The sequence below is a fragment of the Crocodylus porosus genome, unplaced genomic scaffold, assembly GCF_001723895.1.
Source record: "Crocodylus porosus isolate Cpor-Errol unplaced genomic scaffold, CroPor_comp1, whole genome shotgun sequence".
Taxonomy (NCBI): Eukaryota; Metazoa; Chordata; order Crocodylia; family Crocodylidae; genus Crocodylus; species Crocodylus porosus.
This window is the reverse complement of record NW_017728951.1, coordinates 23,281,665-23,304,185: the sequence shown is the minus strand read 5'-3', so window position 1 is coordinate 23,304,185 and position 22,521 is coordinate 23,281,665. Positions and strand designations below refer to the sequence as shown.

The following is a 22,521-nucleotide window of genomic DNA, read 5'->3' as shown; positions in this document are numbered from 1 at the left end:
CAGAGCAAGGAGAAATATATTCACAATTTTATGTCCAAATTTTGCAGCCGGCTGATTGCCTGAGGTGTCGTGTTGTGCAGATCCAGTGGAGGTCTGTTAAATGCAGAGATAATGTGATTTAAAGTTTGAAAAGGGGCACTACAGTCACGTTTGGTGAGCTAGTCCAGCCCAATCGATATAACAAATCCATGTCTGCCATGTCCTGTCCTGATTCGGTTTAGAGAAGACCAAAGATATCTAGGGAGGTCAAAGCCAGCTGGGATTTGGAATAATAATTTCTGTATCAGGGGGTAAATTCAGCCACTCTTGCATCCAGGCAGCTTGGATGTTAAATGAGTCTTGCTTGAGGCAAATTGCTGTTCTCCACGTGGGATGTCTAGATTTTAATTTTGGCCATGGTGGGTTTAGAAGAGCCTCATGTATAGGTGGCTGTGGGTTGTTTTTTATTTTAGCCGATAATTTAGTTAAGGCATTTTTCCTTCTTAATGGGAGATGATGTGCATTACTAAGATGTATGTTACTATCACTCCTGATCAAGGGCATCCCCTGCTAATCCAGTCTTCCCCTGCTCTCTAAATTTGGCCAAAGCACTGTAATTCAGATTTTTAGAGCCTTTTTCTATTCCATGCCTGACTGCCACCCATTTCTGCTTACGTTTGTTAATCCTGACATGCAACACCCCCTGTTATTTCAGTGCTGGTCATCATCAGTTCATGCAGACAGCTGCTGTGAATTGTCCGAGGTATCATGGATTATCCTCCTTTTAACCACTAGAATGAAATCATCAATCTTCTATTAACTTGTCTCCCAAGTCAGCTTTGGACCTGCGTCTCCTGTGCTGTAACAGTAGCCCAGAAACAACTGAATCCTCCCACCAGAAACATCTTTCATTTTCCTTTATTTCTATCACACAAAGCACCCTGAATTACAAAACCAACCATTACTACAAATATGAAAAATCCTTTCAAATTTCTCCTGGGCATAACATGCACGCCAGAAATATCTGACAGGTTTTTTATAGCATTTTTTACGGCCTTTGTTATGTGTTTGCTTGCATTACTTATTTGTGCTCAACAACTAGCGAAGTCTGTACAACTTGGGGAACTAAATGGAAGTGCAAGGCTGTGTCTAAGTCCTAATCCTAAATTACGTAGTGGGGAGTTATTACTAAACACAATGTACCTGTACCTTTGCTTCTGCAGGCTGAACTGCTTAAGATGAAACAACAAGCCCTGGAGACCAAGCACTTCATTGAAAAACAGGAGGCAGAAGAGCGAAAACTCTTGAAAATAATTTCTGAGGCTGACACTGAGAGGCTGAAGCAGAAGAAGGAATTAGACCAGGTAAGAGTCTTTACCAGAGAAGGAATGTCTCCTCCCATCAGGCCATTGCAGCTTACAGGAGCTAGGACCTTTTTCCAATATCTCCTCCCCTCTTATTGAGAGCCATGAAAGTTGACATCACCCCGTTGAAGCAAACTTGTCCCTGTATTAAAGTCAGGGGAACTACAGGTGTTGAGATTAACTGGGCATCTGACCCGATGCTGCGGGGGTGGCTCTGAGCCTTGTCAGTCTTTCAGTCACCAATAACAAAATCATATTTTGATGCAAATGCTCCAGACTGGGAAAACTGCATGTAATAGGCTGCTTTGCTAATGAGAAAATTGCCTGGCAGTGGGGTAGGCAGTTAATCCTTTTAGCCCGGGGGTAGCCAAACTGTAGCACACATCACAAGTGGTATGGTCAGCTTCCATAGGCAACTGGTAGGGGGACCATGGGGGGGGCATGTGCCCCCTGCAGGGCTGTTGGCAGCTTCTGCAGGTGCTTGCCAGCCCCGCCCCTGACGCTGATGCTGACACCGGCTTCCACGGGTGCCCCCCCAGACTCAGGAGGTACCAGTTGCCTATGTCAGCTTCTGCATGTGATATACAGCAGACTGGGGAGGGAACAGAGAATATAGAAACAAATAGGGCAGGGAACAGAAGGAGCAATGGACCAAGGAGTAGGGGAAGGGGATCGTAGTGGTACTTGGTGAGGGCATGGGGCTTACCTTGCAGCATGCCTCCCGAAAAGGTCGGTCCCCATATTGTTGCCCATCTCAACTGCTGTCAGTGCTTTGCTGTTAGCAGCCCTGGACCTGACTAGGTCCTGTCCATTTTAAGGCTGCTGTTAAAAGCAACCAGGTAAGGAGCCTTAATAAGGTGCAAACAGCTGAGAGCAGACTGTCTGCTCCCCACCATGAACGAACAGCTGTGCTTAAATCAGCTTAAACTGCATTTGAGATTGAAACCAGTGAGATTTGGCAAAGTGCTACTGCCGTTTGCATGATTTAAATGGTTGCTCGCCTTGCCCACAGGTATGTTATTTGGACTATAATGTGCAGGTACTAATGTTTTTTGACTGGCAATTACCTAATGACTGCAGCTTGGGGCTTTGCCTGGCACCCTCAGGTTATCAGTGAAAGAGACATCTTGGGATCCCAACTTGTTCGGCGCAATGATGAGCTGGCTCTCCTTTATGAAAAGATCAAAATCCATCAATCCATCCTGAACAAGGGGGAGATCCAGTACCGGCAGAGGGTAGAAGATATCCGGCTCCTCAAGCTGGAGATCAAGAAGCTTCGGCGTGAGAAAGCAATTCTTGGCAAGAGCGTGGCTAACGTGGAGCAACTCAGGTAGAAAGACAGAATAAATCTTGCCAGCGGCTGTAGCTGTGACATTGCATTTGAGACACTGGAGAGACCTTGTTTTCACATGTGGGAAAGATTGGTATTTGCTTGATCTGACTTCCAACATGGGTTCGTTTCGGTTCAGAACCGGCTGATCAGTCATTAGGGAAAAAGGGAGGAAGGGAGGGAGAGAAAAGACACCTGGACCAAAATGAATGCCATGTCCAAACTTTACCTTGTGCCGTGAGTTACTAGTTTTACAAAGCCAGCTTGACAGACAGTAGTAGAAAGGGTGTTCACAGTTCAGTGACCACTTCGTGGTTTGGTGCCCAGGGCTTGCATTAATGGGACTGCTTTTTATTAGGCAATCTGTGGAGGACGGAGACCATTTGACATATTTATAACAGACCACCATACATTTTCGGCACTCCTTCTGCCTAGATTTATATGCAGACTTGATCTGCAAGGAAGATTGAGCTAAATTTTCATTGAAGGTTGTGTGTCTTTAAAAGTGAAGCTTTATAGCCCTGGCCTGATTTAGTTCCTCGTACTTTTGCTTGGTATTTAAATATCCTTCTTTTCAACCATGCCATGTATGAGGCATGTTCTCTCCTGCTGGAACGCTATGCTAATATTGGGAACTTCCAGAGGAAAAGGGCTCTGTTTTCAGCAGGTAACCATGCTCCACAGCTCCGAGAGGGAAGTCCTGGTCTGTCTACCCACCGTCACAGCAATGTCACTGCTGTGACTTCTTTGGGCTAGATCTGCAATGTGAATTGACTCCACTCGGATGATTTCTGTGGGCCTATACCGAGTAACCCTAGCTGGCAATCTGGCTGTTGATTTCATTGGAGTTGCACTATTTTGAGTGATATAAAGAGAGAGAAGAGTTGAGGTGTAGTACTGATAACTGCAGTTTGCATTCACTGGCTGCAAACAGGGGCAGGGTTGGAGCCTGTTGCCCCCATTTATCAGGCTAGAAGCCTGTTCCTGTTTGAAATGCAGGAAGTGTCCTGAAGTGTAGCACGGTACCCGTCATCATGGGTGGTTCAATTCTTGCTAACTATAGCAGCGAGCCCTACTTTAATAAACTCCAAAACCTTTGCAAAAAGCTTCCTGTCAAAGTTGTCTCTCTGTCACGTGCGTGACTAGTTATCTCAAACACAGTTCTGCCATAAACAGCACGGTTTGGGAATGGACGATGCATTTTTCCCTTTCTACCATTTTATCCCAACCTACAGTGGGAGGATGAAGACTGTAGTGTCAGGCTCCCTAAATAATAAGCTGAGTTCAACGTAGGGTTGATGGCATCTTGGCAGGGAGAAATGCACTGGGGGGGCTGCAAATAGGAGGCAAAATAGCCAGTACCACCCTTTTGCTTGGAGTATGAGAAGCTGCAGGAGCCCAGGACAGGCGATAGGGGCAGGATCCCACGGGTGCAGTACATGCCTACAGCAAGATGAGTTTTCAGCATAGCACTTATTCCATTTTTAAGCAGCCTCTGCTTTGGAAAGTGCTTCCTGCAGCATGGCGGGGGATTAGAGTGAGGAGGTGTAAATGACTCCTTCCGCTTATAGTTTTACACTAATCTGTTTTGTGAAGTGGTGTTATTACTACGCACAGCAAGGGCTAAGATTGTTCCTGTATAATCAGAAGAAACTATATTAGCTTGAATGAAGATGGTAAAAGACTATACTATTGCATGTTGGGGACGGAAGTAGATTATAACAACTTGCCCATACGATAATCTTACCAGAGGGTAACCCTGTTCTCCAGTCCACCCCAACCTGCTGGGCAAATTGAAGCTAATAGTGGATGACTATCTGTTCTCCTACAGGGAGGAGAATAAGAGGTAACAAAGCTTCTGATCAGCCATTCCCTATGCATACGGAACCCCACAATGGGGGAATGGCGGGGTTATGTTTCATTTCAGTTGTGTATCCATCTGTGGCAGCAAGCATAATTGGTCTTTGGAGGAAATGACCAATGGAAACATTGGATTCTGCATTATATTGAGTCTTTAAATCAAAACTGGATAGTTTAAAAAAAGGATGCTCTAATTCAGGTGTTTCTATTGGCCTCTGTCCAGGAATGATTAGGTAAATTCAGTGGTCTGTGTCATGAAGTAAGTCAGATTAGATGACCGCAGTGGTATCTTCTAGCTTTAAACAGCAAAAAGATAACTCTATACCCCAGATGCTTTGTGTGATTATATTCCCTGAGGGCCAAGCCTTGTGGCTACCGCTCCTCAGGCTGTGGCAGGTTCCCTTCTCTCAGGGAGATCTGTACAAGTCCTTTGTTGGGCGGAAGAGCAGCAGTCAAGCACCAAAAGGTGCAGACCTTCTCCCCGTGCGGGAGCAGAGCACCATGTCCTGCTCAGCGCTTTTGCTTTCCTAGCCTGCCAAAGGGAGGTTGAAAGAGATTGGGAGCAGGAATCAAGCTTGGATTTCCTGCAGGGGATTGGCCACCTAGCTGGATTGCTAGAGATGTTCCTTCCCCTGAAACCCTTCCCAGACAGTCTGCTGAACATCCTATGATGAATATTTAAGAACACCGTGAGACCGACATGAGTTAAAATGACTTAGTCAGGCACAAGTTACGGGGCTCCAGGCAGGTGTAATTGGAGGAATTATTCCAAGGTTTGCGCTTCCTAGGACATCAGACAAGGTGATCTTATGGGCTCTAAAAGCTGTCTTTAGGGGCATATCTTTAAAAACATCTGCATCTCTGAAACACCTGGAAAACTGCTGATAGACATCTTTTATGTGCGAAGTAGTGGTTTCAAAGTGGTTCCTGTGGGGGGACTGCAAAGAAGATGGAGCTGGACTGTTCTCAGTTGGGGCAGACGACAGAACAAGGAGCAACAGGCTCAAGTTGCAGCAAGAGAAGTTTAGGTTAGATATTAGGAAAAAAATTCTCATAAGGGGGTAGTAAATCACTGGAACAGGCTACCTGGAGAGATGGTGGAGGCTTTTAAGACCCAGGTAGACAAAGCCTTGGCTGGGATGATGTAGTTGGGGCTGGTTCTGCTTTGAGCAGGGGGTTGGACTGGATGTGACCCCCTTCACAACCCTCATTTCCTGTGATTCTTAGTAATTTACCTTGGGAAGTGCTGACAAACCCATCACTTGAGTCATTACTGGACAAAGCAATAGACAGTTTATTATGGGGTGCAACCACGTTTTGGGTTCAGGAGGATGATTGGATGGCTTCCACTGCTAAAAATCTTGCATGCTAGAAAAAGATGAGCTAATGCTCAAGCTGTTGTGTAATGTCTTTGTCGTGGGTCATGCGGTTCTTTTTGCTCTAATCTAAAGGCAGGAGGTTTATCACATGCAGAAGGAGCTATTGAAGGAGCGGACCCATTGCCGAGCTCTGGAGGAGGAGCTGGAGAACCCCATGAATGTTCACAGATGGAGAAAATTGGAGGTAACATTTTAGCCTAGTTACTTCCCAGAGCTTGTATTTCCAAATCAATAACACAGCACAAAGCACATTTTCCTTAATGTTATGCAAATTAGCATGTGGAGGGGCAGGCAGACTGAAATTTCCATAGTGCCAATGGGATGGTTAACTGCTGAATGGTTTCCTCACACAATGCAATCAGTGTTATTTTTGTGTTGTTTCCTCTATATAAAATTGCAAAAAGGCTTTACAAAAAAGCCAGCCAAAAGCTAGAGAGAACAGGAAGGTCTTAAGGTGAGGATTAAAGAGAAGTGGCTCACTAGCACGAGTGGAAGGGAAAGGAGGAGAGACTGATTCACTGAAGGTATGCCTTTTCCTTCATCAAATCCCAAAAGTCCTGTAGGATGAAAATTCCCAAGGTGAGGGTCAAAAGAGTGAATAGGCCAGGTGGAGTGGAGAATGGCTGGGTAGGACGTCACATCTGTGGGTGGTGGGACAGGGAGGCAAAAATACCTGTGAGTGTCCACAGTAAACTGTGGGGGTAATGCAATGTATGTTGCTACGTAAGCAGCAAGTCTAAATTTTTGCACTACCTGAATCGACCAAATGAAAGCAAAAAAAAAAATCTGTTGGCCATCGACAAAGTCTGTGGGCGTCAGCTGGCACCGTTGGGTATATCACAAAGCAAATTAGAGCCAGCTGAGATCTCTCTTTTGTACAGGCATTGATTTCTGATGTGATGCCAAGGGTTGCGTAGCTGCCTGAGTGAGTGAGTGAGTGATAATGTGCTAGCCTCCCAAGAAGCCCAGCTGAAGATTCTGGCTGCACTGATTAGCACGTTAGTTAATTTCTGATCTTTCACTGCCGAGTCTGAAGCTGTATGGTAAACACAGGGAGGGGATAAAATATAGGGCACCAAACTATGTGAAAGTGGTCTAAACACAATTTCTAACTTCTTAGGATTAAAAAAAAAAGAGAGAAAAATCAGGTCAGTCAAAAAATCAGGTGTGGGAGATAGAACACGGAGCAGCATCTTTCAATTCTAGGTCACCGGTTTGGATCTGGGACGCCGAAAGGCCGGCAGATGGTGACAGCTAGGCGGGACGATTCTGATGGGCTTTTGTTCTAATTCCTAATGAACAAACTTCCCCATGACAAAAGATGCCACTACAGTTACGAACTGACACCAACCTCAGTAGCGGCCTAAGATGGGTTCAAAGACTAGGTCTGTGAATAGGTCACAGAGGTCAAACTATGTGAGCTTTTTTATATCTTACTGGTTTCTCCAGGTGCTGGGCTGAGCTGTGGCAGGCAAAGGAGAATGCAGACCCATGGATGGAGTTTGCACTTCTCCATGCATTCGTATATTTTAACAGCCAGTCTCTTTTGTGAGCACTTGATTCAGTTTAAAAACGTGATGCCCTGCAGTTTAAGGCACTGGATAGGTGTCTGTGTGGGGCAGTTTAGGGTCGGACTCGGGTTAAGGTCCCTTCTAACCCAAATATCTATGAATGAAAATCTGTGCAGGGTGTGGACTTCTCTCGATGACCCCTGTGGTCTCTACTGACCCTCAGATCCTTTGGTTTTTATATCTCCGTGAAGGGAAATTCCTTGTGGCCCCTTTTATCTCCTCCACTAGTCCTGAAAAACTTCTGCAGTCCCCGTATGCTTACCAATCCCAGACAAACCTTTCTCTGGCCCAAGAGAGTAGTTCAGAGCTGCCTCAGAAGCTCTTTTCTGTCTTTCTCTCAGAGCTTTTGCAGGATGCTCTCAGAACGACTTCTCAATGCCTGTGCTCCTTCAGTCAGGGTTTCTGCTGAAGAACAATCTCCAGTTCCCAGCCCCTCTTTTGGCTGGAAATGAGCTTCGTGCAGTCTCCCAGCCCTTGCCAGCTGAAGATCAAGCTGCTGGAATCCCCCACTCTCACAATTAGCTTGCAAGGGACTCTTGGGGTTAGTCCTATTCAATATTGACTTATCATGACAGATCTCCCATGGCTTTTCATTTCAGGACTGCTTATATCCATGCTTTCTTTAACCTGTTTAGACTGCCACTGAGAGAGAATAAAACCCAGCAGCTCATATTTTATTCACTCTCGTTGGAAACATTTTAAGGACACAGGACTGTGCTTTTCGTTTATAAAGCGAAGGCATAGCTTGTGAGGCCTAAGATTTCTCTCTTTTCTTTTGCTGTTCTTGGTTAGGCCAGCGACCCAAGTACATATGAGCTCATCCAGAAGATACACACGCTGCAGAGACGGCTCATCAGCAAGACCGAAGAGGTGGTGGAGAAAGAATTGCTCCTTCAGGTACCTCTGCACCAACTTTTCAGACTCTTGGGGAGCACGTCTGGTCTGTCCTGAGCAAGCAGCCAGCTCAGATGTGCTCCTGTTGTTATCTTCCTTCTTTCTAAATTGTGGACTTTGCTTGTTTGTCTGTGGGTCCTCCAGGCAGCTGTAGATGGCAGCACTGACTTGCATATAGGGAACAGATATCACCTGATTAGTTTAATTTATACCCCAATTTATAGATAACTGAAAAATAAACCAAAAAAATCTTGTTTTTATTCTATTTGCAACATAGATCAGCTTCCAAATCAGCATAATTGCCTTGGGCAGGCGTTTTTGTCCTTTTGATCACGTAGCTTTGACCAGGATAGCGAAGAGGATACCTGTTTGATTTCATTTGTGTTTTATCTGCTTTTTGGTTGAAAGATTCCAGTGAGTCTACATGTTCTGGACATGTTTTTGGGGTTTTTTTTTTTTAACTATGTGTTGACCTCACTAGCTTTTCCCTGAACTTTGACAAAACATCATTCCTGCTGTCGTGATTTCCATTTTCCATAACCTTGTTGGTACCAGTGGATTTTCTATTGAAGAATTTAGGGAAGATGACATCCCTTTGGCCTAAATGCCGCTATCAGACATGCACGTATACACACAAAGCTTCTGTCGACTTCAGCAACAGCTCTGCACAAAGTACTGAAGACCGAGTTTGTCCCTTTTTATCTGCACTCTTTGGCAGCGATGGCTTTGTAAGAGAAAAGGGATTGCAGTTTCATTTGAAGGTAATGCAGAGCATATTGTCATGCCACTGCCTGGGGAAATGTAGCCTTTACCGCCTAAAACTGAAATTACATCCGTAAAATCAGATACTTGAGCCTAAACAAAATGTAGCAAATAGCCCCAGAGTTCGTTTTACCTACACACAAACCCAGTCCTGCCTCTCTGCCTCAGAGGTACTTATGTGGCTCCCATTAATGCAGGGCCTCGTGACTTAATGTATTTATCCTCACAACGACTTTGTGAAGGTGCTGTTGTATCCATGCCGTTTGCTTCCTTGGTGCTGTCAGGGAGGGATACCACTAGGAAACCCCAGTCACCAGCTCCTGCTCACATGCACCAAACCCAGCAATGCTGTGGGAAAGCTGCTCTGGGGTCTATGTCTATGAAATCTATGAAATCTGTCTCTATGGGAGAAGCAGCCAGGTTGGCTTCACTGCTGCATCTCTGGGTTGGGCACATGCAAGGAGTGGGTGGGCAGGGCATGCTTAGGAGCGCCATGGAAGTAGTGCAGATGCACCCTAAATGACTTGCCTATGGTCTGATGGGAAGTCTTTGGCGGAGCAGGTACTTGCACCATAGCTACTGCCCTTATCAATGCACCGTTCTTCCTCTGTATCATGCAGTCCTCTCACTGGCACCTCTGCTCATTTTAATGATCTCCCTTAGACAGAGGTCGGGGTTTTGTTCACATGCAGATTAAAGCATCACACTCCAGGATGCTGATCAGGACCTGTATGGATGCAGCGTGTGGCATTGTTGGAAGGTGCAACTAGTTTTCTTCTTGGAGCAGGCCTGACTTTAGCATGCTGGGCACAAACAGTGCAGGAGGCCATTCAGGTCAATGGCAATTGAGGTGTTAGCATCATGGAGCCACAGATCAGAGTGACACCGGAGACAGGTGGCTGATATTAATCAGCTGTGTGTAGCAGCTGTGTCCTCCGTCTTTGCCCACTTGGATTTGTTGCACTGATGGCCATGGTTGTCAACCTGGATCTGACTGGTGGTTTCCTTTCGGTGAACCAGCATGGTGGGCTGCAGTGGCTGAGGCTGATGTTCTTAATTAAGTTGTCAGGTTCTTCCCTGACTGTCATCCAGGAAAGAAATATCAAGGAACCCACAAGGAGACACCAAGGTTTGAGACTCATTGAGATATGCAGGGGAGGGCTAGTTAGGGAGAAGAGAAGGATCCAGTGGGCCAGCGAGCCCTCCCTGTTCTATTGTGCTGTTTGTTGATGTCCATGCCATTCATTTCCGTAATATTTGAGCTGCTTCTGGTATTACACAGCATTCCTGAGCCATACGCAAGCCTGGACTGGGGCTAGAGGCAGGAAAAGATTTGCATAAGGGGTCTTTCCAACAAGAGAGGGGAGCATCTCCCTCTGGGTCAGCCCATAGAGGGGCAGTGTGGACTATGATACTGCACTGGCCTGGGACTCCAGAGACTCTGCTGCTGGCCTACTGAGTGACTTTGGGCAGGGCACTTGATTACTCTCTGCCTCAGTTTCCCCATCTTTAAAATTCTCCCTCATTAAATTCTGATGACAAAATTTTTTGTGTATGACCTGTGTATGGGCTTCTCTTGAGCACGGAAAGTACCCAGCTTCCTACGGCTTGTGAGTGCAGCTGAGGGATCGTCCAGCCTCTAATGAAAGGGATCTTAAAAAGAGAGGTGGTTGTATCACTCTCCCGATGTAGGTGCAGAACTTGCCCTCTTTCCCCGCTTCTAGCACCAGGGTTCAGGCCTCCTTATGAGCAGGGCACTCATCTTGGATTTAGGGAAAGGGGCCCGATCCTGGGTAAGTGGGGGCAAAAGCAGCACCTCACCTCACCTTAAGCTGCTCTCTTTCAGCTGCAGGGAGCCTCACTTACTCAGCCTGCAGTACAGCCAGTGTATGCAGACCATGTACAAAGCACTCGTCCCTATAAAGTCCCACCAGCCATATTTTAATCTGGATAAAACCCCTGGTGCTTAAAGGTATTTGACATGTTGCCACCTTTAGTTATTGTTCCAAATTGCCATGGTTTCCCAGGAGCTGCTCTTGCCATTGCAAGAAGAAATGAAGCCTTTTGTTGATTCCTGTCACCAGCAGAATCTTTTTTATATTACTGTGGGTGGAAGGTGACAACATGGGAATAAACGGATCCCTTTACGCCACAGTTGTAAATGCTATGGGCAGACTCGCCACTTCCAAATGGAGGTGAGGTTTTTATGGGCCTTTCCTTGCAGTCAGGTCAGTTCAGATTCTGATCCCTTGCAGGAGAGTGTGAATTCTTGATGTCTTGATATTTTGCTCTTAACTTTAATTTCTGGGATACTCAAAACTGGAGACTATGGTCTATTGGCAGTATTGTGAGCCTGCATAGAGTCCAATCGCTTTTAGTACATGCATTGCATATGGTCAACTGTACGTTTTCTCTGAGATTTCGGCATGGGTGTGTTGGATGGCTTAGATGAGTTTACATTAATACACCGTCACAGTGGTGTGGCAGGCTATACTTCATAAGGAGTATACTTATGGTGTGGTGTGAAGGGCTATACTTCATAAGGAGGAAGACATGGATAGGTTGTGAAGCCCAGTATAAAAAAGCCTGGTGTTTCAAAGCCTCCCCTCTGTCCAGAGATGGATTAGCAATCTGCAGAGTCAGGAGGGGGGCTCCTTTTGCTGCATTCTCAGAGCAGAAATGTGGATTTTATTTTGTTTGTATAAACATCATTCATCTCATGCACACTGCAGCTCTGCCTTCCCCCAAGTATGCTGGCCTAGCCATGCAAAACACTGAGTAGGGATTGTCTTTTGGGGCTCACATGAGCATATATCGGTGGCAACATTTCTGATTAAGGACCCCAGAATATGAATGCATGTAAAAAAGGTGCCTACTCACTCATCAGGTCTGCTCCTGTTACGCATTTGTTCATACCCATTAAATTTAGCATCCGAAATAAGCTTTCATCCTGACTCCTGTTGCCAGTGCATCTCTGAGCAGGCTGCCTACATCCCATCCTAGCTTCACATCATCAATGGAGCAATTAATGAAGGTTCAACTGGAGAATCTTTATTGCTAGCGGTATGTGGAACAGTCAGAAACCAGCTTGACTCTCAGTTTCTCAGATTTTAATTTGTCAGCAGAGCAGGTTTTGGTAAGTCAGTTATTTAGATAATAATATGCAACACCATGATGCCATTTTGAAGCTGCTTTCCAGAGTAAAGAATACTATACTCTGAGGAACAGAAAAAAATGCCTCTTCTTTTGCTTAATGACTAACTACCTCCCTCTTCTGTTGGCTTGTACATAGCTTGCAGCCCCACTTCTGGGACTGTAATCTATTTGATCTCATATGTTAAGCAGGTTTAAAGAAACCCAAGATTTAATGTTAGATATAATGTTTAGATTTAATGTTAGAGATAATGTCAGTGACTTAGTATTATCACTCAGTGCCTTAACATGGTAAAAGCCAAAGAAAAGTCCTTTCACATAGTCTAGGACCTTGTGCAAACATGCTTGTGGACATTCAAGATCTCATTGCGCTTTTACTAAGAGTACGGGATATTATTCCAGGTTTGGCCAACTTTCACAGCTACTTTGTCATCTTCTGTCCAGCTAATTTCAAAGGTATTTGTTGCTGGTCATGGAGCATCACTGTGGTAATTGTAGTGTGTCACTTAAGAGATGAGTCAAAGGTCTTTGTGAACATATGTGCTGTTTAATGTAAAATGCTTTGAATCTTTCAGGACAGAAGGTGTTTTATAGCCAGAAGTAAGGTAGCAATATTCTTTTTAAGGAAGTCCAGGACTCTGCCTCTCCTCCCCCGTAGTCAGTTGGTACCCAGCCCAGCCCGCCCGCACCTCCAGCCATTGCTCAGGAGGAGCCAGGCCAGGCACGTGCAGGTGGGATGGTGCCTGCTCCATCTGCCCACCTTCCTCCTGGACAGCAGCAGCGGTGCCTGCGTGCCCGCCTGCATGGCACACCATGCTGTTCTGCCTCCCTCTTGGACTGCACCCTGCAGCCCTGCAGTTCTGGGACTTTTGTTCAACTTTTGTTCAGGACCAGCCTATGGAATCTGGCACTGTCCCTCCCAAACTGGGGGGTATGGTCACCCTAGTCCAGGGGTGGGCAAAATATGGATCCATCCCGTGGCTGCCCCACAGTGCTCCACATGGGACTGAGTCCTGTCTGCTCCCTCTGGGGCAGCCCTCACTGCGCTCCTACCTGCACCTGCCGGCCTGAGCCCCGACCAGCAAGCGCAGCTTCTGGCGGGGCCGTTCCCAGTGCAGCTGCAGCTGACTGGGTGCTGCTGTGCTCTCCTTGCCTTGTGTCCTGCTCTTGCCTCTGTAGCGCTGCTCCAGCCAGAGGCAGAGGGCAAGCTGCAGCTGCGTGGCTGCTACCTCAATGCATGGGGCTCCAGCTGCAGCTCCTGGCTGCCTTCCGCCCACTCCATCTGCCTGGCCTGATGAGCAGCCACCTGTGGGTGGGCAGAGCAGGTGGAAGGCAGCTGGGAGCTAGAGCTGGAGCCCCCCATGCTGGGCCAGGACCTGCCCCCGGGTGAAATGTCTTCTCCCCCACAACCTGGAGCAGGAGCAGGAGGGAGCAGGAGCAGGCAGGGCTTCCACGTGGATTGCTGCAGGGGCAGCCGTACTGCGCTGCCTGGGTGAGCCCTGCTGCACCCTCCCCCCCACCGCTCCTTCACTCCCCTCACCCTGGCTGGCTCCCAGGTACCACCCCCCCCATGCACAATACCATTCCCACCCCAGGGGCATGCAGGGAGTGGATCATGGCTCAGCCTGGGCTCTGGCCCCGAGCTGTCACCAGCCTGCGATGTGGCTCCCTGATCCCCACCTTGCCTGCCCATCTAGCTCCCACAGCCCTATAGGAAATTTTGGCATGGGGAGTGCTGATCCCACCCATGACATCTCATCAAAAATTCCTATGTGGCCCTTGGGCTCAAATAATTGCCTACCCCTGCCGTAGCCATAAGACATATTTACAGAGCTACTCCAGAGAGTGAGTCTAAGATAATGACCAAAAATGTAGTAGCTGAATAAAATGATAGATCGGTTAAGAAAAGGTTTAGATAGGGATGATTCTGCCTCAAGCATAGGATCGGACCTCTTAGGGCTCCTTCCAGCCCTACTCTTTTATGAACCTGTGAGCTTGTAGGTCAGACAAGTCCTTTAAGTGTATGGAACTTAACTGCAAAATGAGCAATGATGTGCAGGAAATTCACAGGGCAACAGAATTACCTTGTTAGGATTATGATTCGTGTGGCTTTAGGAAATGATCTCATTAAATGTGAATGATGTGTGGTTTTATTTGCTTAAAATTTAGTTCTTTCCCTTCAGAGTGGACTCATTCCCTAATTTGATTTTACTACTGAGTGGAAATCTGCTTTGTTCAACTGCATACCTCAAAGTGGGTAACAGGGGGAAGATTCCCATTATACGTTCGCTATCAGTCATCTCTGAAAATTGATCAGGCAACAAGAATGTAGGCACATGTTCAGTCAAGACCAGAGGTTTGGGGAGAGAGAGAGTAGGAGACATCTGGATGTTTCCTGGAAAAAAAAAATCCTCTACAATTCCAGTGGCAGACAAGGTTCTTTAGGTGAATCTGATATCTTTTATTAGACCAACTTAAATAGCTGAAACTTCCTTACCTGACGAAGGTTTTTTGAACCCGAAAGCTTGCTTAATAATTGTTTTCCAACTATTTAAGTTGGTCTAATAAAAGATATCAGCTTCACCCAAAGAACCTTGTCTGCCTATGTCCTTAGACCAACATGGCTACAACATACACCCCTGCTACAATTCCTATCTCATTTAAGTCTAGTGTGTTTTAGTGGAGTGCTGACTGTTATTTCAGGGCTGTGAACAGTCAGAGATTGGGGCTTGGGGAATTAGGACCCTATCCTAATTAGTGTAATTAGGACCTCCCTGAGTTTCTTAGGATTTAAGGTCAGAAATAATCAGTAACTTCTCTATCCAACTTCCTGTATATTACAGGTCAGGTTTCATCCAGTTTCCCCTTATTGAGCCCAATGACTTTATTGAAACCAAAGCATCAGCCTTCAGAAGGACTGTGCCGCAGATGGAGAGAAAAGGAGACACTGAAGTGTTGCTGTTGCAGCATAGTAGGCTGCATCCTCAGGTGGCATAAATTAGCATTTGTGTTGATGTCCTCTCTTGATGTTATTACTGAACATAAAGAGAAACTGTGATCAGTTGGGTCACCAACTGTCCTATGGACAGTCTGTAAAAAAACAAAAACAAACAAACAACCCCCACCCAAAGTAAAAATGATTGTCCATAAAGTATGTTAAAAAAAAAGTAGTCTATAAAAAACTAAGAAACAGTGAGCTTAATTGAAGATTTGTCATCAGGATGAGACCAGGAGTGTAGCTCTGTGCCCTGCAGGGAACTCTCCATCTGGGCTTTGTGATCCACAGGAGCCCACAGAGTCCCCTCCTCCTCCTCCCTAGCCATATGCTGCTGTGCTGGCCCTGCCTGTAATGGCTGCTTGTCTGCTTGTCTTGAAGGTAGTCAGGGCTGCATGACCCTGGGAAGTCTGAAGCACGAGGTAGGATGGAGGGGATAGTGTGTGGCTGGCATGCAGCTATAGGGCTGAGAGGGGGGAGATGTGATGAGTAGGGGTCTGTGCCAGGATAGGGGGAGCAGGGCTGACAGGGGTAAAATTGGGAAGTGGGCTGTGGCACAGGCAGCATGGTGTGGGAAGGGGTTTTGATGTGGAGGTCAATAGGGGACTCCTGGTGTCAGGGCAGCATAGTGTAAAATTATTGCTGCAATCAAGTAAGATTGGATTAAAAGTTGGTGTTAAATCCCTAAATTTGAATCCAACTCTTGCTTCTGTCATCCAGGGCCTGGCAGGAGGGTTACATTTACATTATGTGAAACAAATGTAAGTAAAAATATGTGTCAGTAAAATAGTTTGGTTGTTGGTACAAAGTCTGTAGATTGTCAGGAAAAAAAAAAGATTATTCTTGGGTTGTCAACCTTGATGATCAGGATTGATCGTCCAACAGCTTGGAGGCTGGGCTTTTCTCTGAGCTTCATCACAGCCTCCCCATGTGACCTTGGGCAAATCACATAGCCCTCTACACCTTGTTTCTCCATTTGTACAATAAGGGTAGCAGCGCTGTCCTGCCTCCCAGCATTATTGTGTAAATAAATTCATGAAGGACTTTGAGGTGCTCAAATTTCGTGACCAGAGAGCTGTTTTACATTTACCCTTCTAACTTAACTCTGTTCTGTTCAATATGGGGAGTGGAGCTAAACTACCAAATGGAGGGCAAGCTATTTAATCTCAGCTGACTCCGAGTCAAAACCAAGACCACCCTGACCTCAATCATCAAGCTCCAAATGCTGTAGTGTATGCTCATTCAGAAGCAGACCTTGAGGCAATCATTGACATCTTTATTGAGGCATACAAGAAAATGGGACTGATGCTTAACGTTCAGAAGGCAAAAGTCCTCCATCAACAAACTCTTAATGAACAGTTCTCAGCTCCGGTAATTCAGCTTCATGGTAAAAGTCTGGAAAATCTTGAGTATTTCCCATACCTTAAAAGCCATCTCTTGCAGAAGGCTGACATCAGTGACACCTCAAATTGGCAAGCACAGCCTCAGATACCTGAGGAAATGGGTGTTTGAAGCTGACAACATCATATCTGAACTCAAGCTCATAGTTTATCAAGCAGTTGGCATCCCCACTTTACTGTACAGAGCTGAGACATGGACAACATACAGGAGACATGTCAAGTCACTGGAGAAGTATTGTCAGTGCTCCCCGCGGAAGATCCTTCACATCCAGTGGGAAGGCAGACACATCGACATTAGTGTCCTCTTGCAAGCAAACACCGTGAGCATCAAGGTGACAATCATCTGACATCAACTTCACTGGACCAGCCATGTCATTTTCTGTCTGACTCCAGACTCTTGAAGCAAGTTTTAGTCTCCCAGCTCAGCCAAAGCATACACTCAAGAGGAGGGCAGAGAAAGGGCTTCAAAGACATCCTCAAAGCCAATTTGAAAAAATCCAACGTCAACATCAACTCATGGGAGACTATTGCCCAGGGCTATTGCCCAGGACTTCCCCATGGGGGAAGAGTCTGCTGCAAAGATCTCAATATTTTGAAACTTGCAATGACTACAGGAGATGGAAAAGTGGGAGTGGCAGAAACAGTGTGTTGAGGACTGAATCAAGAACCCAGAGCCACCTACCTTGGATGGAAACAGACTCTTGTTGATCCCAGATAGGTCTTGTGAGCCAACTTGAGACTCGCAGACAAGACAGTCATGGAAGACATTCATCCTTGATTGCGAGGGATTGCCGCTGACGCTTGCAGTGAGTGAGATGGGAAATAACAGCCTTCGTTGCTTCAGCCTGGTGATTTTGTTCCATAAAGAAAAAACACATTGGAGACTACAATGCTGTGTGCCTTTAAGTGACAACATGGGGCCAATCCTACTTCTCTTTTACACGGGCAAAGCTCCAAAGAAGTTTTCTCTGAGTAAGGGCTGAGCCTGAGACTTAGGATGTGTTTCCACACATTTCTTCATGTGAGTCCAGCTCTCTTGAAAAAGATTTCTTAAACTGCAATGTCCAAAGTTTAATGGAGCTGGTTTCTGCTTGGTCCTTAATTGCAGCGGTAGTGCCGACTGGATGGTGCATTGTGCCGAACACAACAGGGAAGAGTTTGGCCAGTTGCTGCAAAGGAGATGCACTCATCAGGTCTTTCTAGTGACAGCTTATCCTGTCAGGCTGTGGTGCGTGTTCCTATTTCTGGCCTTTATTTCAGTTTTCTGGTTCAGCCTCACTTGCGTGACTGTCTCACCTGTTCTTCATGGTTGAGATTTACTTTGGTTGGTTGGTCTTCACCAAGTTATTTATATAGGAACATGCCTGTTCATTTGAGAACAGGGCCCTATTTGCCTGTGACATGCAGGGTCGATGGTCTTACTTGCTTTGGTAAAACTATCTGCAGAGAGATCTGGATAGGTTACAGGGGTGGGCTGACATAAACAGGATGCGTTTCAATACTGACAAGTGCAGGGTGCTGCACTTGGGCAGTAGTAACCAGCAGCACACTTATAGACTGGGAAACTCCCTTCTTGAGAGCACGGAGGCAGCAAGGGATCTTGGAGTCATTACTGACTCCAAGATGAACGTGGGCCGACAATGCGAGGCCACAGTTGGCAGGGTTAACCGGACCTTGTCGTGCATCCACTGGTGCATCTCAAGTAGAGCCAAGGAGGTGATCCTCCCCCTCTATGCAATACTGGTCAGGCCACAGCTGGAGTACTGCGTCCAGTTCTGGGCGCCCCATTTCAGGAGGGATGTGGACATCATTGAAAGGTCCAGGGGTGGCCACCCGCATGATCAGGGGACAACAGGACAGACCCTACAATGAAAAGCTGCGGGACCTAAAGCTGTTCAGCCTTCACAAGAGAAGGCTGAGGGGGGACCTGGTGACTGTCTATGAACTCACTAGGGGGGATCAGAAGGGTTTGGGGGAGACACTGTTTCCCCCAGCGTCCCCTAGCATGACAAGGAACAATGGACACAAATTATTGGAGAGGAGGTTTAGATTAGACATCCGCAAGAACTACTTCACAGTTTGGGTGGCTAGGAGCTGGAACCAACTTCCAAGGGAAGTGGTGCTGGCTCCTACCCTGGGGCTCTTTAAAAAGAGGCTTGATGCCTACCTGGCTGGAGTCATTTGAGTCCAGTCTTTTCTCCCGCCCAGGCGGGGGGTCGGACTTGAAGACCTGCAAGGTCCCTTCCGACCCCACTTCTATGATTCTATGCTGTTCACTCATAGAGTCTCTCATAATCGCCTTTGACCCACAGTAAAGGACATACAGATCACCCTGTCTCTGTCAGCTTGCCTATACTATAAAGAGTCTGTCGTTTCAATAGTTTGGATGCGTGCTTTGCATTTGGTGCAATTTACAGGTGAATTGCAGAACCCTCTGCTAAAAATCGAGTTACCTTTCCCAGAACCTTTCGTGATGTATGTATAAGAAAAACCTCTTAAAAAGAGGGGTTTTCTGCTTGGCTTTGTTAAACATTAAAAAGGATCAGGTTCTTTTCAGCCACTGCTCCCTGGAGGATTTTGAAAACCTTGGAAAGCTTTGGATTGCAGCATTATACCCTGAATGTGAAACCTGCAACTCTGGCAGTTCTCAATTAAATGGTTATAGGCCATTGAGCTGTTTGTCTTTTCTGCACTACCAGCAGCCCCTCCTAATGCAGGATATACTGGCAACACAGTCTTTTAGCCATCATGGCTTCTACTAGTTTCCCAAGCAAAATTAGTTTTGTTGGCAAAAAACCCTTTTTTGCCAAAATAATAACGTAAGCAGTTCCCGTGGGGCATGCCTATGTCAATCCAAAAAGTCACACAACTCACTGACAAAGGTAGGCTGGCAAAGCTTGTAAGTGCAGATACAGCTGGACCAAAATACAAGAAAGCAAGCAGGAAAAAAAATCCCCCACTTTATTTCTCTCTTTGAAAAATGACAAAACATTGAGACTGCTTTTTTTTGCATCATAAGAGGAAAGTACAAGGTCATTTCTTGACCAAGTGACTCTGTCTGTAGGCTGGTTGTATGGGTTGCAGCGGTGTTACACTTACCTATGGGGGGGATACATCAGCCCCTCATCTCTTCTTTTCCTTTGCGGTGGCGATCGAGTAGCGCAGAAGAAACTCGCTGCCCCGTTGCACGCGCCGCAGGCAGTTTATCAAAAGCCGCGCACAGAATTGCCTTGTCCCAGTTACCGGTGATCTACGCGTGGGTTTAGAAAGGGATTGCTACTCTTTCTCGAAATGAAAACTCATTTGTCCTCATGAACTCTGGCTCTGACACCATTCTAAGCCAAGACCAACAGCAAATGTCTAATTACCAGCACCGAAGTTTTGATGCATGGCAGCCTGCTGAGCTAGTGCCGTCAAATTAATTTCTCCCGGCGCCTTGGCTCTGACGGGAGCCGGGGTCTCCGATGCCATATAGCGAGTGACATATGGAGGTACTTCAGATATTGAGTCATCCTTCAGGAGCACTTTTTCAGGTTCTTTCTTCCCCGTGACATCCTTTTTATTTTCCTTTCTTTGGGCTTGGCACTTTGGCGGCTCTGTTCAGGGACTTGACTTTTGCCTGTAGGTTGAAATGTTTTGCATTTCAGTATCCTGTTTTAGCTTAAAGGATTGGAGCATTCATTTCCCCTTTTTTTTTTTTCCAAACGCTTTGTATCGTAGGATGCTATTTCTGCACAATTAGCATCTCTTGAGAGCCCTTTGTTTTATCGCTGCAACATTGCCTTTTAATTAATCTTTCATCCCCTTTTTGCTTCGACAACCACAGGCCCTGATTATGAAGTCAGTGGGGCACTATGGGGCACAACGGTCCACCCACAAAGAGTGGCTTGTAGGATCAATGCTCTAGTTTCCTACAGGCCTTAACTCCTTTCATATGCTAGACAGCGGTAGGTTTACAAGGCAGCACATTTCTTAAGCACAGAGAGTAAAAGGCTAGTAGCATCTCTGTGGGAACCTCACCTCTAAACCCCAAGGGTTAAAGTGGAACTGTACCAAAGCTGTGCTTTCATGTTGGCTTTTTGTACAGGAGTGAATTTTATCCTGCATGTTTTACCCTTGTGCATTCAGAATAGGCCCTCTGGTACATTAAGTTTGTTGTAGTCTTTCTAATCTCAATCCATCTAGAGTTGGAATAGTGATGTGCTCCAGAAACACACGGCATGATAAACTGCTTTTAAAACCATGGTGACATTTATGTTATTTTTCTTCCTTCAACATCTATTGCAGTCAAACAGAAGAGAATAAAATCCTTCCTGGAAAATAGCCTTTTTTGTTTATTTAAATTGCACTTTTAAAATCTAGGCAGGAAAGGTAATGATCGGTTTAATGGCATCAGGTGAAGATAATCAGCTGCTTTTAACAATAAGAAAATTGCTTTCCAATAAAACCAAATAGTGCTAATATATCTGGCACGAGGTGATGGAAGGCAAAGCAGATTACTTAGCACCCAAACAAAACATTTTTTTATGGAGAGTTTTCTCAGTGGAACAGTTTAGTTCTTATTGAATCTTTGTGCAATTACCTCGCACGCACAAACCACACTGATTTCCCCATGATAAATGTTTTTGGGCAGAAGCAAGATGCAAATTTATTTGAGAAATTAGGATCACATGGATCAGAATGACAACACGGGGAATCTTTGCCATTTTTAACTGATCCGACGGCATTTTACCTAGAAATATTTTAGGTACAAAGATGCCATGTACAAGGATGAGGAAGGTGAAGTGAGAGCAAAAATGAATCTGGTTTAACAGTTACAAAGCCTACATGAAGACATATACCTTTTAATGTTTTTAGTGGAATTCATGGATTCATTTGAGTTGAAAGGAAATTCTAGTGGGTGGGTCATCAGATGCTGGCTTTCTGCACCCTGCAGGACTGATTTAATCACACCTAAGCCATCCTTGATGGACACGTGTCAAATACAGACTTTGTTTTGTGCATTTTAATATATGTACTCTTAATTCATGAATGTTAGTATTCATGGGAGAGTTTGATAGCTCTGCCTATACTACACTGTATTATAGAGATGTTCCCCACCCAGACCAAGTGCTTTTGAAAAATCAAGGGCCAAAAGCATTTGTGAGAGCTTTGCTTGAATTAAGCATAAAGGAAACGCTCAGGGCTTTGTCTCACTAAATAACAAATAAACAGAATAAAGAATAAAGTTTACTCCTCAGTCTTGCGTTCAGGCATATGTCTGGGAAGGAAATAAATCTGCTTTTCACCCCAGGGTGCGGTATATTAATCAACTAGTTATCTCATTAAGGAAAGGTAAATGAGTCATTGAACTGCCTGAATATGTTTGCAATGCATAAAGTTGGCAGTGCTGTTAGCAAGGCGGGGTAGACAGTAAGCCAGTGGTTCTCAACCGTGTTAGACTCGAGGCCCTCTTGGAAAATGCCAGGTCTTTGCTTTCCCTCATTTCTTGACTACAGAAACACAACAGAGCAGTTCTTCTGTTGCAAAGAACTCAGAAAGACCACAACGGGTCTGCATGTTTTTGATGCTGTGGATTCCTGTTTGATACCCCTAGGTTTATCTTGTGAATTGTGTTGTCATTTGTACACCTAACTGTGGTAATGTAGTTAAGGAGCACTTGGAGGGGCTGGATGAGTACAAGTCAGCTGGCCTGGCTGACCTCCGCTCACATGTTAGAAATATTATTAAAAATGCTTTATGAATAGTGTTGTTAGAACAGCACAGCTGGCAGCTCTCCCTGGCGGGAGGAGGAGGTAGAGGAGAAGCTACCAAGGGCTCTTTGTATTAAGGTA

General features: G+C 45.7%; 1 protein-coding gene across 1 annotated transcript in view; it reads left to right on the top strand.

The window, feature by feature from the left end:
• Positions 1-22,521, top strand: part of CFAP58 (cilia and flagella associated protein 58) — a 75,152-nt gene that overhangs the window by 32,874 nt on the left and 19,757 nt on the right. The window contains exons 12-15 of the mRNA XM_019556288.1: positions 1,203-1,343; positions 2,450-2,673; positions 5,985-6,096; positions 8,276-8,380. Coding sequence (XP_019411833.1) covers positions 1,203-1,343; positions 2,450-2,673; positions 5,985-6,096; positions 8,276-8,380 — 582 coding nt within the window. The remainder of the gene's footprint in view (positions 1-1,202; positions 1,344-2,449; positions 2,674-5,984; positions 6,097-8,275; positions 8,381-22,521) is intronic.